This window comes from Pongo pygmaeus, chromosome 10 (genome assembly GCF_028885625.2).
Source record: "Pongo pygmaeus isolate AG05252 chromosome 10, NHGRI_mPonPyg2-v2.0_pri, whole genome shotgun sequence".
NCBI lineage: Eukaryota > Metazoa > Chordata > Mammalia > Primates > Hominidae > Pongo > Pongo pygmaeus.
In genome coordinates this window covers 37,894,249-37,910,802 of record NC_072383.2, presented here as the reverse complement: position 1 = coordinate 37,910,802, position 16,554 = coordinate 37,894,249, and the positions used below count along the sequence as shown (strand labels likewise).

The window sequence follows — 16,554 nt, the reverse complement described above, 5'->3', positions numbered from 1 at the left end:
CGTTAAAATTGTAGCTTTCCTAGGACTCGAAACAAAGCCTTTCAATGGCTAAACTCTAATACTATGTTACTTACATCAAAAACAGGTATGTTCCGAGTACCGCATGTTCTGTCGGTTCTTCTCTGTGCCTTGGGATCACTGCAGTCTACATACTCAGCCCCTCCAGAACAATTTTCTGCAGAATAAGAAGAATTGTCATTAATCAAGAGCCTATTGATCTGTTTTCTTTAGCCAAAGTGGATATTTTAAACTTGCACTGTGATTTTAACACTTACGTAGGGTTAAATCAATGGGAATCTGGCAAAGAAGAATTCCATCTCGACAGACACTGGAAATAAAACAATTTTATAAATTTAGACATAAGTTTCAAGGACAATTAGTTAAATGAGTTAGACACCATCCCCAGAAGATGCATAAAATGTACCAAAGGATAAGATATCACCTTGTAAATATTACAGGAATATACAAACAAGGTTTTATGGACATTAGAGAAAACCTCGTGGAAAGGATGGCTGGATCTTGATGATAAGTGAAATTTAATACTTCTGATAAGATGCCAAACTGTGGTGTAGGAGAGAACAAGATATGTTCCAGTGACTCAAATGAGTCATGTTTGGATAGAAGGCAGGATGCAAAACGGGCAGAAGTTGCATATGTAGGTTGGGGCCAGACTTTAGATGGCCTCAGATGACTTGCAAATTTGTATTTGTTCTCCAGGTAACTGTCAGTCACTAAAGTTTCTGAGCAGGGAGGTGGCCCTATCAGAAAAGTGCTTTAGGCTACATATTCTTTATTATTATTATTATTATTATTATTATTATTATTATTATTCTACTTTAAGTTCCGGGATACATGTGCAGAATGTGCAGGTTTGTTACATAGGTATGCACGTGGCTTTAGGCTACACATTCTTGCAGCAGTGCAGGAAACATGAGACAGAGAGACAGAGCAATTATGAGCAACCAAGTTAGCTATCACAGTGGTGCCAGCTGAGGAGAGTCTCAAATAGGGTAGTGGTGAAGGGAACTGTAATTTGGAGGTCCTAGCCTGATTTCATTGAAAAGTTAATTTATTGATTCCCATGAAAAAAAGAGCACACTGCATATTTTCTAATATCCAATACAGATAAAATAGTAATTCTTTATTAAGCACCATTAAAAAGTTAATCTATTGATTCCCCAAAAACTACAGAGAAAAAGAAATTATCATTATCAAACCCCAGCCAAAAGCTCATGGGCTTTGATATAAAGGGGTTACCTAGGTTTTCCTTTTGAATGACCAAGAAAAATTACTTATTGCTAAATGATAGCCTCATGAAACCAAAGAAAAGAGAGGAAGCATATTCAAAGTATTTTTGAGTGGCTGCTTCATTTTGACAAGAATTCCTACACCTCTCTATGGAATTAGAAACATGCTTAAATTACTTTGCTCCAGGCTGAGCACAGTGGCTCATGCCTGTAATCTCAGCACTTTGGGAAGCCAAGGCAGGTGGATTGCTTAAGTCCAGGAGTTCAAGACCAGCCTGGGCAACATGGTGAAATACCGTATCTACTAAAAATACAAAATATTAGCTGGGCATGGTGGCATGCACCTGTAGTCCCAGCTACTCAGGAGGCTGTGGTGGGAGAATCACTTGAGCCCAGGGAGGTTGGAGCTGCAGTGAGCCAAAACTGTGCCACTGAACTCCAGCCTGGGCAATCGAAGTGAGACCCCATCTCAAAAAAAAAAAAAAAGAAAGAAAAAAGAAAAAAAATTAATTTGCTCCAAACCATAGAAATCATAGCCTCCTCAGCCATTACAAAATAGTCAAAATTCTTCAATTCTTCAGAAACTAAGTCCAAATTCTTTGTTATGATCTGACCACTGTCAATGTTTCTAGCCCAATCCTATACAAAACAACCCGCATGTGTAAAATTTTTTCTAACATTTCCTACATCTGTGCATTCTCTTTACTCTATAGGAAATCATCCTCTACATTTCAATTTTGTCTGGAAAATGATTCATTCCCTAGCACAATTCACATGCCTGTCTTCTCTGAGAAGTTTTCCTTAATCTCCTCAGGTAGTGCCTGGCCCCTTCTGCTACCATGTTCTAGTATACAAACCTCCTTCTAATGGTTTGTGCCCTGCTTACTCAGAGTCCAGGACAACGTTCGTTCAGCTTTGCAGCTCCAGCACTCAGCACAAGGCCTGGCACACTGAAGACACTTAATGAGTGTTTGTTGAATGATGACCACTGAGAGACAGCTAGAGAGCATCTTCTGAATATGAAATCATTTCACATCTGGTATATAGAAGCTACCAGAATATTTTTCTACTGGTGTTTAAAACAAAACCAGAGTGAGATAAGTCATCTATATCCATTAGGATGCAATGAGCCTTCCAGAATAAAAGAGATTTTTATTAATAAATAAGAATCATAAGTATGGCAGGTCTAAAAAGACTTCATACTGACAAAAGACCATTTATCTGAAAAGAACACAGTCTCTTGATTTCAGTGTCATAGCAAGTATACATATAATTTCCATACCATTTATTGTCATCAATATGGATGAGTTTGCCTGGTTGCATGACCTCATCATTTATGTAACAGTCACACTGAGATTTCAGTACACAGTTTCCTTCATTATTCTGGTACATTTCATCAGGGCAGGTGCATCCATCAACTGGAACATCTTCTACATCACAGCTCCTATCTCTTTCTGACAAGGATCGGCAAGAACTATTACAGGCTTTTACATTGTACTTGAAAACTAGGCCACTTGGACAAGAATGTTCTGTTGGTACAGAGACAAAAGAAATAATGAATATGTACATATCCAGGGAAACAAACAATTTTACTTCAGCTCGATGTTTATAGATATTATCGTGAGTTTTCATAATAGAGATTATGAATTTTTTTAAGTCCTTGTTCATTGGGTTTTTTAAATTCTTTTTTGTTCTCAGTCAATACTGAATTCCTATTATGTGTTTAAACACTTTGCTGGGGATTAAGCCCATAAACAGGAGAGGCAATACATTGCTTTCACATGGCTTATATTCCCGGTGGAAGGACAGTCGTGGCACATGCTAAGAAGAAACAAGAGGGGAAGCGCTAAGTATGTACAGATGAGGATCTACACTTAGTGAAGAGGGTGGGTAGATGAAGAGCAATAAGACAGTCTAGGGAGAGGTGATTCTGTCTGGAGAATAGCCTAAGTCAGAGGGAGAATGAGTCTTTTAAAGAGTACATAGAAGAATAGAAGCTGTATGGCCAGAGATAGAATGAATCAGTGGTTAAAATTTACAGGGCCCCCTTAAGGAGTTTGGTATTTAGCCTTAGAGCAATGAGACACCATTAACTTGTTTTAGACTGGAGTGTCACATAGTGAGCTTAGTTTGATTTGGCTTGGTTTTAAAGATTACCCTGGTTTCTCTGTAGAAAATGGATTAGAGGAAGCCAAGAGTGAATATTGAAGGAGGCTACTGAAATCACCCAGGAGAAAAATAATGGTGGTTTCTTGAACCTGGTTGGTGGCACTATAGATGGAGAAATGTGAATAAATTTAAGAGAGATTTTGGAGGTGAAATGGACAGACCTTATTGATTAACTGGATACAAGTAATGAGGTGTTAAATATGATCTGCAAGAGGTGTGTTTCTACAAAGTTTGTTGTTTGTTTTTGTTTTTCTCTTGGTAAATCAAGTGTTTTTGTGAAGTCATATTCAAACAGTGCAATAAATATTTTAAAACAAAGCAAGGTTTTAAAAATGTGATAGTTGAGCCCCTAATTCATTGGTTCATTTTTGTTTTTTCTCAACATAAATTATTCATATTAAAATGTCATTTACAAATGCATTAACGGTCACAACATTATTCAAATTTCAGCACACAATAATTGAACAGAAACATATATTTATATATAAATATACATATATTCTGCTTTTTCTTTATATGTGAATATATTAAATCAAGATCAATAAATCAAGAAGTAAAATATATAAGGATTGCACAAGGATATTAAAAATAAAACAGAAAAAATCATCTTTGAAAGAACCAGGTAAAAATTTGTAAACACATGTGCCTAAACACACATGCACACAACACACACACACACACACACGACTATAGTGAAACTGAGAAGGAAGTAGTTATTGAAAGCTTCTCTGCTGCTTACCACATATGCCAGTTCTCCATCCCACTATGTATGTTTCCTTCTCAGCACATGCTTTCACATAGTTGCCTAAAATTGTACATAGGCAGTCCTGACTGTTTTCACAAGTGCAAGTATATTTTTTGCATTCCTTGAAAATAAGAAACAAATTTATATTGCATTATGAAGTTACTCTGAAGAACCGGTAAACTGAGTATAATAATTTAGTTCCTGACCACTCTTCTACTCCAAAAAAAGTTTCTTTGAAACTTCCAAAAACATTTTTAAATATTCAAAATAGTAAATGAATTATTAGCCTGCTTGTCAAAACATTTAGAAAAGGCAGAAAGAGAAACTTATTCAAGACTTTTCTTATTTGGGGTTATTTTCCAGAACCACTTTTCTTTTGAAGTTGGTATGTCTAACACAAGAATAAATTAATAGAATCTAATGCATATCTAAGGATATATTTTAATCTACTCACAGTGGTGGTTGTTATTTGAAAATATTTAAAATCTACATGCTTTTGTCAATATCAGCAAAGTATTTCTCAACAAGAGGTGTTAATGTTAGAGCCTCACATACCTCATGGTAGGGTTTAGGGTTCACAATTGGGTGGCAGGAAGCAAAAGGCCCACTTGAATCAAGAAGAATTCCACAGTGCCTTTCAGCAAACTTTTCTGGAAGAAAATCAGTGCACTCAAAATTAGTTTCAATAATGATATGATACTATACTTTTCTTTTTTTTTTTTTTTTTTTTTGAGATGGAGTCTCACTCTTTCACCCAGGCTGGAGTGCAGTGGCATCTCGGCTCACTGCAACCTCTGCCTACTGGGTTCAAGCGATTCTCCTGCCTCAGTCTCCTGAGTAGCTGGGATTACAGGTGCGTGCCACTACACCCAGCTAATTTTTTGTATTTTTAATAGAGATGGAGTTTCATCATGTTAACCAGGAAGGTCTCGATCTCCTGACCTTGTGATTCGCCCACCTTGGCCTCCCAAAGTGCTGGGATGACAGGCATGAGCCATCGCACTCGGCCATAATTCTTTAATTGAAAGAAAAGATGTAAAATTTTAACAGTTCTCACTATTAAAACAATTTTTAAAGTGTTTTGCTGTAATACATCTAACTTGTCACTATATGCAAAAATGGCATGCTATAATTTTAAAAAATCTTACACTAAGAGGCAACGTCTTTGTTAGCTTTGGATTTTTGGATTAAATCAATTTACCTTTCTCTGAAATGCAGTTTCTACATAAAAATGGAATTGGGGGACCATATTATATCTTTAGATGTCTTTTAACTTTAAAATATATATTTATAGCTAAATTGTGATGAGTTGATAAATAAATCAACCACAACACCCCACCTCCGCCCCCACCACACGATCCCTGTCACCTCAGAAGATTATATCAGTTTTCCTGAAGGTCATATATTAGCACAACCAGTATCAATAATTCCAATACACTAAGTTTGTTTTGTTTTTTAATTGCTATTTCGTTGGCTTATAAATAACTAGCATAGTATTAAATTAACAAAAAAAATCATAACAATAGCATCTGAGTAACAAGTGCTTGGCTTAATGATTTTTGGTAATAAAGGAAGCTGTCTCTATTAAAAACAAACTGAGACCAATTATTTCAAAATTTTTAACAAATTGGCAACCCAGTATCACCAATTTTTATCTAAATATTACTAACAGATTAGTAAAATACAGCTTAATTTTCTGTATTTTATGTTAAGTTAAATGTAAAGCACTGAAAATTAAATTTAATTAATTTATATATCTCTCCAAAGTGGTGGCATATAGTCTGCTTAACATAAATTGACTTGGTTTCTTATTAGATATACATTCTCATTATAATTGTTTTCACCGCAACACACCAAAACCAAAATAATATGATAATCAAAACCCTGAAATATATATTACTATGTTTACGTTAATGCTTCTAACAACTCTCTTAAATCAAAATTAGTAGACAAGGCTTTCAAAAGGAATTGCCTTAGTAATGTTAAAATATTATTATAATCTGATAAGACTATTTCTAATATTTATTAATTTAGAAACAACTAATTAACATGTCAATATAATGTATTTTAACTTAGCTTCCATTGCACTCTTTTTTTAATGAAAGAAGCAACACAAAATAAAGCATTTATTAGTATCAGCAATACCAGGGGAGCAACCAAAGCATGACTTGGATTCAAAATACTTGGATTTCTGATCTGTCATCCTTATTCACTAAGGATCTTTATTAACCCTCTCTGTGCTCCATTATCAATATCTACATTAGTGGGGATAATAGTCCCACCTATACTGTTCATGAGTTTTGGTAGAAATAAATTGCAGTAATATTTTAAAAGCCTTTTGGTAAGCATAAATGTAAGCTGAATCATACCAGTGTAAAGTTTAATTAATTTCTGTATTGGGGCTTGGACAGCAGTGGTTAGGACACCTGGACCTAGCTATAGCTCTTTCATCAGGTGGCTTCACCAGTTTGGGCAAGTCTTGCTATTTCAACCAATGACCATTTTTATAACTAAGTTAAAGGAGGGAATAATTGAAGAACTAAATGTGCCCCAAATCTCTTCTAATCTTGTTATTCTATAATGACGGTGAAAATTGTGTAAGGAGGAAAAGAGTAGGTATAGAAAACCAAACAACCAAGATGAACTCCCAGTGAAATATTTGTTTTGTAGGAATAAGATCAGCCAGCCAGACTGCTTCTCTGCTGTGTCCTCCAAAATTCAGACAGTACACAAAAACTAGCTTAAACCAGGATTATCTTACATGTTCATATTATTACATACATACATACATAAGTACATAATTCCTAGCACCAAATATGTAATTACAGATTTGATAGTCAATTAATATTACCTTTTTCTATACTAATACATGAAGAGGGGTTTCCTTTAGGACAAGACATCATTTCCCAAGAGTTAGCAAATGCCTGAGATGTCTTCTCCAATATATTCTGACTTGACATGAAATCATCCTCTGCTTTGTTGTTGTAGGAACCACAGAGTCCTGTGTAAGAGCACACAACAAAGTTTCACATGTCCTCACCTACTCAATTTTTTGGATTCACATCCTCACTGCACATTCAGTTCTTCGCCCAAGTGAAAATCTGTAGAAGCTACCTGAGAATATGTCTTGTTTAGCCTTCATATATTAAGAAAAATTTCATGGCATTTCAGATTTCACCCAAATTCCCTTTCATTAGAATTCCAGGAGCACTGAAACACCATTTGCCATGAATACTGTCTTTTTCCTCTTTGTCACTGTAACTTTATCTCTTTTGAGGAGCCAATAGAAAGTGTGCATATAAGTAGGAACTTATGACTCACATTTGCACGATTTCAGTGTGGAGAGTTGAATCATATTGAGTGCTATATGCCTTTTTTACCTGGACCCTTCTGACCTATGAGTTACATCTATTCCTTTGTGTAAATAAGTTACCTTCTCAAGTAAAGGTGTCTTACAAAAGCTTCTACTGTTTATAAATTAATAGTCTTTGTGGCACTTGCCATAATCTTTGTTTGTTTTGCTCAACTTTTATGGCTGTAGTTAACTGATTTCTAAGATAGAAAACATCAGTGAAAGAAATGACCATACGATCTCCCAGAAAGACAAGTCATAATATAGCTTTTATATGAATTGTGATTTTCAAAAGATTTATATCTATAATATTTTCATTTGTTCAACTACAGGTTAAAGCCTTAGTAGCACATACTAGCAAAGTGATACATTAACACATATATTATCAAATCTCATTTAAATAAAAGACTTAATTTAAAATGTTTAAAATATTTAAATTGTTCAAATCTTTAGGGAATAGATTTTGTAATAAGTAAAGGCATATTTACTAGGAAAAGCAAGTTGGAATTATTTTACTACAATGTGGAAGGAAAGATTAAGTTAAAATGGTTTATTGGTTTAATGTTATTAATTAAGATACAATGGAAATTAGAATAAGTGATGGTAATATTTCAGCCTTGGGAATAAAACTATATCCAGAGGACTTACCCACAGTGTCTGTGAATTGGTTGGGTGGCATAGAAACATATAACTGCATCACAGGAACAATTTGTATTTGTAGTTTCACATGAAAGTATGTTTCTACTTGAAGGTATGAGGAAGATGCATTGAATATCTGTATTTTATCTGTTAAAATAATTATGAACATTAATAACATGTTCAACAGTTTTTACTTTCTTAAAATACTTTAATATTTTGATATCTGTTAAAAGTCAGAAACGTAATAGCTTTAAAAATTGAATAAATGACTACATCTTACACTTATTTTAAAATGTTGTCGTTAAACTTACCTGAATAGTAATAACCTTGATTTCTAATCTTGTCATTTGTGACTGTTCCATCACTGTTGAATATGTATTTGTCAACTGGAACAGACTAATATTTAAAACACTTTTTTAGTTAATATTAATTTACAGAATTAATTTTAACGTAATATATGAACCCAAATTTTTATGTCATAGGATGTTTAATGCTATTGGATTAATGAATAAATATCTAAAATATAGACATTTTTTAAGCATTTTTAAGGCACATTTTGCTTCATTGTTTCTCACACCAACTCTGTGTAGCAGATTGTAAATAAATCTTCATCCCCAACGTGCGGATACAGAAATGGAAACCTAAGACAGTAACTTGGGTATCCAAAGGTTAAACAGCTTGTAAAGGCCAAAGTGCAAACTACTCGTCCTCCCTTCCCATTTAGGTCTATTTCCTCTTATAATGTCAATTCCAAATAAATAAAACTCTAAACATATGTCATTGCCTTCCTTCATAAATGGTCTGCAAAGTTTAACACTTCAATGAACACATAAATTTGATCCATAATCAACATATTAATTGTATATCTACGGTAATTTTGATATACTTCAGGACCTTTGCAACTAGCCGGCACTTCCAGAGACTTTATCAATTTTCTGTGCAATTTTACTTAAGCTTTGAGTATACATAGTAAAGCTTCTCTTCTTCAACCTCAAAAATCATGAATTTATAAAATAAGTGATATGATTTGACTCTGAATAAGCCTTAGGAAGCTGATTACTTACAGAATTCAGGAGAAGTGTAACGCTATTTAAGCACGTTCCTGTCTGACCACTTGGGCATGGACGGAGCTCAACACTAATAGACCAATCTTCATTCTGTAAAAAATGAATTTCATTAAAATGTTTATTAGAATGCCATTTAATGCTATTTATGGTATGCTATTACTATGCAATTCATTCACAATGAATATTTGAATTTTAAATATGTACAATTCCTACTACAATCAGAGTGCTCTGAGAATAGAAACCTAGTTCAGCCCATAGTACAGACTCAGGACTGGCCAAGAGCTTTATAGATGGTTTGCATAAACTATATCCGTGTAGTTTACCATTGATGAATTTTCATAGTCATGATTTTTTAATTTTATTTTTACTTTTTGTCTTCCCAAAGGGAATGTGCTGCCACGTAAGGACTCTTAGGAATTAGCAGTAACATAGTTTGCTTCTTCTCTGGACAGTTCACAATGTCTATTTAAATCCAATGTGGGAGGTATTTTAATTTGTTAAACTGTAATATAAGTCATATCAAACATGGACTTCCAGATCTCATTTCAATGTCTGGAAATCTGTAATCTATAAGAAGCAAATGTTCCCCAGGCTTTGTCATTTTTCCCTCTTACTTTCCCCATTCTGTAGGCTAATGGATTTAGAGGAGCGTAAAAAGAAGGAATGGCAGGCCTGGAGCAGTGGCTCATGCCTGTAATCCCAACACCTTGGGAGGCCAAGGTGGGCGGATCACCTGAGATCAGGAGTTCAAGACCAGCCTGGCCAACATGGTGAAACCCCGTCTCTACTAAAAATACAAAAATTAGCCAGGCGTGGTGGTGGGTGCCTGTAATCCCAGCTACTCGGGAGGCTGATGCAGGAGAATTGCTTGAACCCGGGAGGCAGAGGTTACAGTGAGCTGAGATCAAGCCATTGCACTCCAGCCTGGGCGACAAGAGTGAAACTCCATCTCAAATAAAATAAAAAGCAAAAAAAAGAAGGAAATGCAGATTATGTTGGTAGGCAATCAAGAAGCTTTATTTTGGAAGAGTGACTTTTAGTAGCAGCAACTACATTTTGTAGCTTACAGGACATTAACCAACATTTCTCAGTTCAGGATTCATAAATTCTGTTCGTCTTCATTTCTTACCAGAAAGATTATATAAAATCTCTAATTCTCAGGTGGACTAGATTGCTAATGCTCTGTAGCACAAAATACAAAATGGAATCACTCTTTCATTGAAATTCAAATGACTTAAAATTTTAGTACTGAGAAGAATCTAAATGAAAGAATAGCCTCTATCTTAGTGGTATTATTGTATTATAAAAACTAAAAATAAATTTAAGGAAACAATAATGAAAGAGAAAGATGCTTCATGGAATGTAAAAGATTATTTTGGCTGGGTGCAGTGACTCACACCTGTAATCCCAGCACTTTGGGAGGCTGAGGCGGGCACATCATGAGGTCAGGAGATCGAGACCATCTGTAAATGGTAAAACCCCGTCTCTACTAAAAATAGAAAAAATTAGCCAGGAGTGGTGGCGGGTGCCTGTAGTTCCAGCTACTTGGGAGGCTGAGGTGGGAGAATGGTGTGAACCCGGGAGGTGGAGCTCGCAGTGAGCCAAAATCTCACCTCCAGCCTGGGTGAAAGAGCGAGACTCCATCTCAAAAAAAAAAAAAAAAAAAAGAGATTATTTTATTTGAAGCAGTAATGAACAGTGAACACACACAAAGAAAAGTAGAAGAATGAAATAAATTCCCTGTGTATTTAGATGATTATGAGTGAATGAAGAGCGTTCTATTTGTTAGGTTGTTTTTTTGCAAGGAATTTCCAAGGAGGACAGGTAGTGTTAATTTAATACTGACAGGTAATACCATCAGTGCCAGTATGTGATAGAAAACATACTGGAATACATAACCAGTAACTGAAGGGTTGTTCATTTTTTATTTCTTTAAATACTAATTCAAGGTGAAGATTGTGTTTTAAATTGGTTGAGGAATAGCTTTGTTTGTATATCAGTTTGCTCAAATATTGCAGGCTATTACATACGTGAATGGCCAGGAAGTGGCAGTTTCCAGGAAAGTTGTACTTAACACCATCAAAAGTGGTAAGGGAACTTCCTTCCACCTTACATCTTCCAGGGCATAATGCTTCAGTGCAAGACCACTTTGCATCTTGGCATGTGCTGTTAAAATATAATGGTTATATTAAGGGTTATCAATTGTATTTTCTCTATGGTGAAAATAAAATATCACACTAAAAAATCATCACAAGTTAAGACATTTGGTTAAGCTTTATTAAACCATCTTTATTTTCCACCCAACATCTCAGCTCTGATAAAACGTCTCATTGATGGTGGTATCCTGATATTTTAGAAGCCTTGACTATAGTGATAACTTCTCATGAATTAAGCATGTAAAACTTATAAGCTGGATTTCAGAGATTTTTTAAAATGGAACACAGTTCATTATCAGTATTAAAATACCTGCTACAAGCCACATTGTAGAATTGCACCGCACAATACATAGAGTGAGCTTTTGAAATGTGTCTCATCTAAATAGAGACCCATTATAAATGTAAAATACATACAGATTTTGAAGACTTACAGGAAAAAATATTGTAAAATCTCTCATTAACTTGATTTCATATTAATTTTATGTGTAAATAATAGTATTCTAGGTATATTGGGTTATATAAAATACATGACTAAAACTAATTTCACCTGTCTGTTTCTTCATGTCTTTTAAAAATTTGTCAACTAAAAACTGTTAAATGATATATGTGGATCATTTTTATAGCCTACGTTATATTTCTCTTGAACAGTACTGTTATGATTCAATAAGTTATAGCTACTATTATTTATAATCCTTCATACAAATTAAAATTATTAATATAAATATAATATAAATTAATATTGATTATTACCAAAGTAAAACATTTTCCATTTATAAAGAAAATACATTTTTTATTGAGCCAAATTATGTCTCCACAAAGACACAATACATTTCAGGAAAAGTATTTTGTAGTATTGCAGAATTAGAGCTTCAGAGAAAAGCCATAATGAAGAATGGGGAAATCTCAAAGGTCATTATATTGTTGTGGAATTCAGAAGGAAGACTCAAGCTGAGTATTCAATTAATAGTGAAATAATCTACAATAAATTTTGGTACATGAAAATTTACTGATGAATAGATATATTATTCATCTTCACCAATCTAGTCACATATAAAAACTATTTGAAAAGTATTTGGCTATTACTAACTGTACGTTGTATTAAATATTCTTGGCAGAATTAGCATCATTATTGTTTCATTATTATAACCAAAATCTTATACTATACTTTGCTCTATATTTGCAACTACCAAGTGGTTTACTATTGAAAACACTGTTTCTGCTAGTGAACATTATCTTTTAAAAGTACACAGAAAGATCATATATTTTATAATAAAAACACTGAGTCTAAAAACAAAACATCAACAACACAGAAAATGCAGTGAGATTGCTTTTTATTTCTTAAAAGTTTATTTTAAGGGTGCACTTAGGAATTTTTTCAAATTATATAAAAATATTGGTATTATTTTACCATCAGTAATATGTGAACAAAAAGCACACACATACCACTGAGAACCACAAGGACCCTCTCGGACTTCTCCTGGCTGGTACACTTTTCCACTGGATTCACAGGGACATTCAGCTTTTAATACACATTTTCCTTTCTCTCCAATATCATCCAACAGATAACCTAGAACACATTGTATAAGGCCAACCTCAAAACTCTACAAACATCAGTAAATTGTTCAGCAGTGTATTGTGAAATCACTCTTGAGATAGTTCTTTCGAGTGTAACATGCACTGAAAATGATAATTTCTTATTAAAGCAATTACTCCTAATTTAAGAATTGGCAAGAGGATAGAAAACAGTTTTCTGAGTCTGAGTTACTGCTACACAGTGCACAGTCCTATTGCACTCAGTGTGGGACTAGAGCATATTCTGTTGAATACAGAAGCCCTCAGGTATTGTAGAGATGGAAATACGCATTAGCTTTAAAATTCTCTCTAACCCTCCTCTGCAGTTTGCTAAGAGGATATATTAGAAGTAGTTAAATTGTTGGAATGTCATACTATAAATAAGACACCACTCTGACATGACTTGAGTCCCACTTTGTTTTTAGCTTTTGTTTTGTTTTAGTGTAAATACTCTCATTGGTGTACTACCTTCTGGGCAGGTGCAGCCGCTCATACATTCACTGTCTTGAAAAGGAGCCACATTAGAACAAGTTGCAGGGTTGGAGGGTCCACATTCTTTGTAGATATGTTGTTCTGGACATCTCTGTGTTTCTGGAGAAATATAAAAATATGTGTACACGGATATTAGAGGAAACTAAATGTAATAAATACACAGTCTTCTAAGGAGGAGCTTTTCAAATGGAATTCTTTGAGTCTGAGTTACAAGGCAGAAGTCAGCCTTTAAAGGTACTCAGTACAACTAAATTATGCCAATTTCCTGTGCATTATTTTATGATACAATATCTAATTTACAGGAAATATATATTTTCTGTAATTTCATTTCATCGTAAGTTGAAATTTATATTCTACTTGTATTATGAGGATTGACTTAAGCATATGTGGAAAGTATGTTTGTATATGAAGCTCGTATTTACATTTTATTAATATTTTTGAAAGAAAATGATAGTACTAATCAGTATACATTTGATAAATTGTCCAGTTATTTTTTACAAAATTTACTCGTGGTTTTCAGTGACTTTTTTTTATTGTAATGAGTACAACATTTTAAATTAGATCTTAACACTAAGCACTGCAATTTGAGATGAGTCACATCACCTAAACGAACCTGTTTCCTTGTAAGTACATGTGACAAACGAGACTTCATCATTTCTAGGATCCCCTTTCAGGGCTTAGAATCATTTGAGACTACATTGCAATACAGCTTAACTTCAAAGTACTGTATACCTATGTATCAAACCTGCATGTTGTGCACATGTACCCTAGAACTTAAAGTATAACCAAAAAAAATAAGAAAAAAAAGTATTGTAGAAACTTACAGAGTTGTAACTACAATGAAGGTAAAAACCTACCACAAACCACATCGGAATCGCTTCGCCAGGATTCAAAGGTGCCAGGACCATCTGAGGCACAGAGGCGGGACAGTTCTGAATAAGTGTCACATGTAGATGTTTTGTCTCTAGTTTGGCAGTATTCATCAATGCAGATCATTTTGTACTCATTGGATAGAGCAGCAACCTTTCCACATTTCTCAAAGTAGGTTCCAATAATTTTGTTACAGTGCTACAAAATAAAGCATGATATTTTATTAAAATGGGCAATAAAAATAAGAAAAATGGGCAATAAGATGAATTTTTTAAAGGATAAATACAGAAGTTTTTTTGTTTTTGTTTTGCATTATATCCTGTAGCTTTGACAAGGAAAGTGCTTGGATGCTGTTTGAAATAGAGGTTTTTGAAGTATTGTAGTTGGTAACATGACTCCTAAATGAATACTGTTGGATTCTTGGCATTTTGGATTGTTGTATAAAGACGTTCGTTGAAATGGAGGTTTTTGAAGTATTATAGCTGGTAAAGTGACTCCTAAGAGAATACTCCTGGATACTTGGCATCTTGGATTGCTATGTAATGACTTCAAAATTTATTGTACTTAAACTTATCCAAACCGTCTTTAAAGGTGACATGAATTTTAGAACTAGAGAAAATGGAAGGGGTGAGAAGGGAGATTGATTAATGCCAAAGATTGGGATGGTACCTGATAGAATACCAAAATAGAGAGAAGGGATATTTTCCCTGTAACTGTTAATCTGCTCATATTTTATAATCAAACAGATGACCATAAAATAAAGTGACTCAGTCCTTTCTTAGTTGGAGTGGTGGGTATTTGCTCTTGGAACAACATATTTGTTCTGTTTCAGTAAAGGAAGTAATGACATATATTATTGAATGAAAAAAAGTTCTAATTTCAACATAGTTCAACCACCATATAGCTGTTTTCTATTTTCACAATTTGTTTGTTTTTAGAGAAACAAAAATGCTACTGTCGAACAAATGTACAATTTTTTAATTATTATTATTTTTGAGACAGAGTCTCTCACTGTCTCCCAGGCTGGAGGGCAGTGGAGTGATCTCGGCTCACTGCAACCTCCACTTCCCGGTTCCAGCAATTCTCCTGCCTCAGCCTCCCGAGTAGCTGGGATTACAGGTGCCCACCGCCATGCCCAGCTAATTTTTTTGTGTTTTCAGTAGAGACGGGGTTTCACCATGTTGGCCAGGCTGGTCTTGAACTCCTGACCTCGTGATTCACCTGCCTTGGCCTCCCAAAGTCCTGGGATTACAGGCGTAAGCCACCTCACCCGGCCCAAATGTACAATTTGTATCAACTAGGCTGGAGGCAGGCTGATAACATTCTCCAAATGAGGCATAAAATTAAGTGAAATAAAATCTTCAAATATTACTCTTCATCTATTATTTTTTGTACATTTTTCTCACTAGATTATAGATTTCTCTAGAGCAAGAAATATGAATTTTCATGCTCTGGGCTAAATACAATATCTTGTACATAAGTTGGTCTTTAGTAAATATACATAGGTTTGAACGTAAATTGATGTAATCATTTAACTAACACTTTTGAGCAAGAAGGAATAAGTTTTCAACGTATTATGCAACCACCACAATGCATAATCCCTATTATCATGGAAATTCTAATTTTATAGGGAACATATGAGAAAAACTTGGGCAATTTTTATAGATGGTATCTTATTATAAGTACCAATGAGAGCCATAAGGTAAAAAAAAAGAAAGAGAAAGCAATTCCAACTGCAAAGATTAAGTAGAATTTCACAATGAAGATGCCAGATGATCTTGTATAATGCCACTGTGTAATTTTCTTTGCTGTAAGATGACTGGATGGCTATAATTGCAACACCCTCTTTCAATAAAACAAAAATATCTTTTATCAATACTAGCCACACATTTCTGGATCTTGAGAATTCTATTCTAGTTGAAATAGGAATGTGTGAACATTCATTCAGTCACCAAATGGATGCAGTCTATCAAATTCAACATAATAGCATTACAGAAGTGCAGAAAATTCACAGAGTAAATGATAACTATTTGCAAATGCTGTTGTCAAAAATATTATCCGTAACTTTCTCAAAAAGAAAGTAAAAGATATGAGGGATGACAATTCAGACTGGATATCTGGGGAAAAAGTAAGGGAGTGGGACATAGTACATGGATTTCAAAACTGTAAGAGAGGAATCAAAGACAGTACCCATCAAGAGATGATAGTGGAAAGGTGAAGCATGTCAGTTTCCATACAGACAAAC

At 34.4% G+C, this 16,554-nt stretch overlaps 1 protein-coding gene across 1 annotated transcript in view; it reads right to left on the bottom strand.

The window, feature by feature from the left end:
- MUC19 (mucin 19, oligomeric) overlaps positions 1-16,554 on the bottom strand; it is a 188,895-nt gene that overhangs the window by 137,803 nt on the left and 34,538 nt on the right. Inside the window, 13 exon segments of the mRNA XM_054445211.1 lie at positions 75-175; positions 276-328; positions 2,530-2,776; positions 4,156-4,282; positions 4,717-4,811; positions 7,013-7,162; positions 8,162-8,299; positions 8,464-8,548; positions 9,217-9,309; positions 11,250-11,385; positions 12,819-12,942; positions 13,416-13,538; positions 14,297-14,507. Of these exon segments, the coding sequence (XP_054301186.1) occupies positions 75-175; positions 276-328; positions 2,530-2,776; positions 4,156-4,282; positions 4,717-4,811; positions 7,013-7,162; positions 8,162-8,299; positions 8,464-8,548; positions 9,217-9,309; positions 11,250-11,385; positions 12,819-12,942; positions 13,416-13,538; positions 14,297-14,507 (1,683 nt within the window).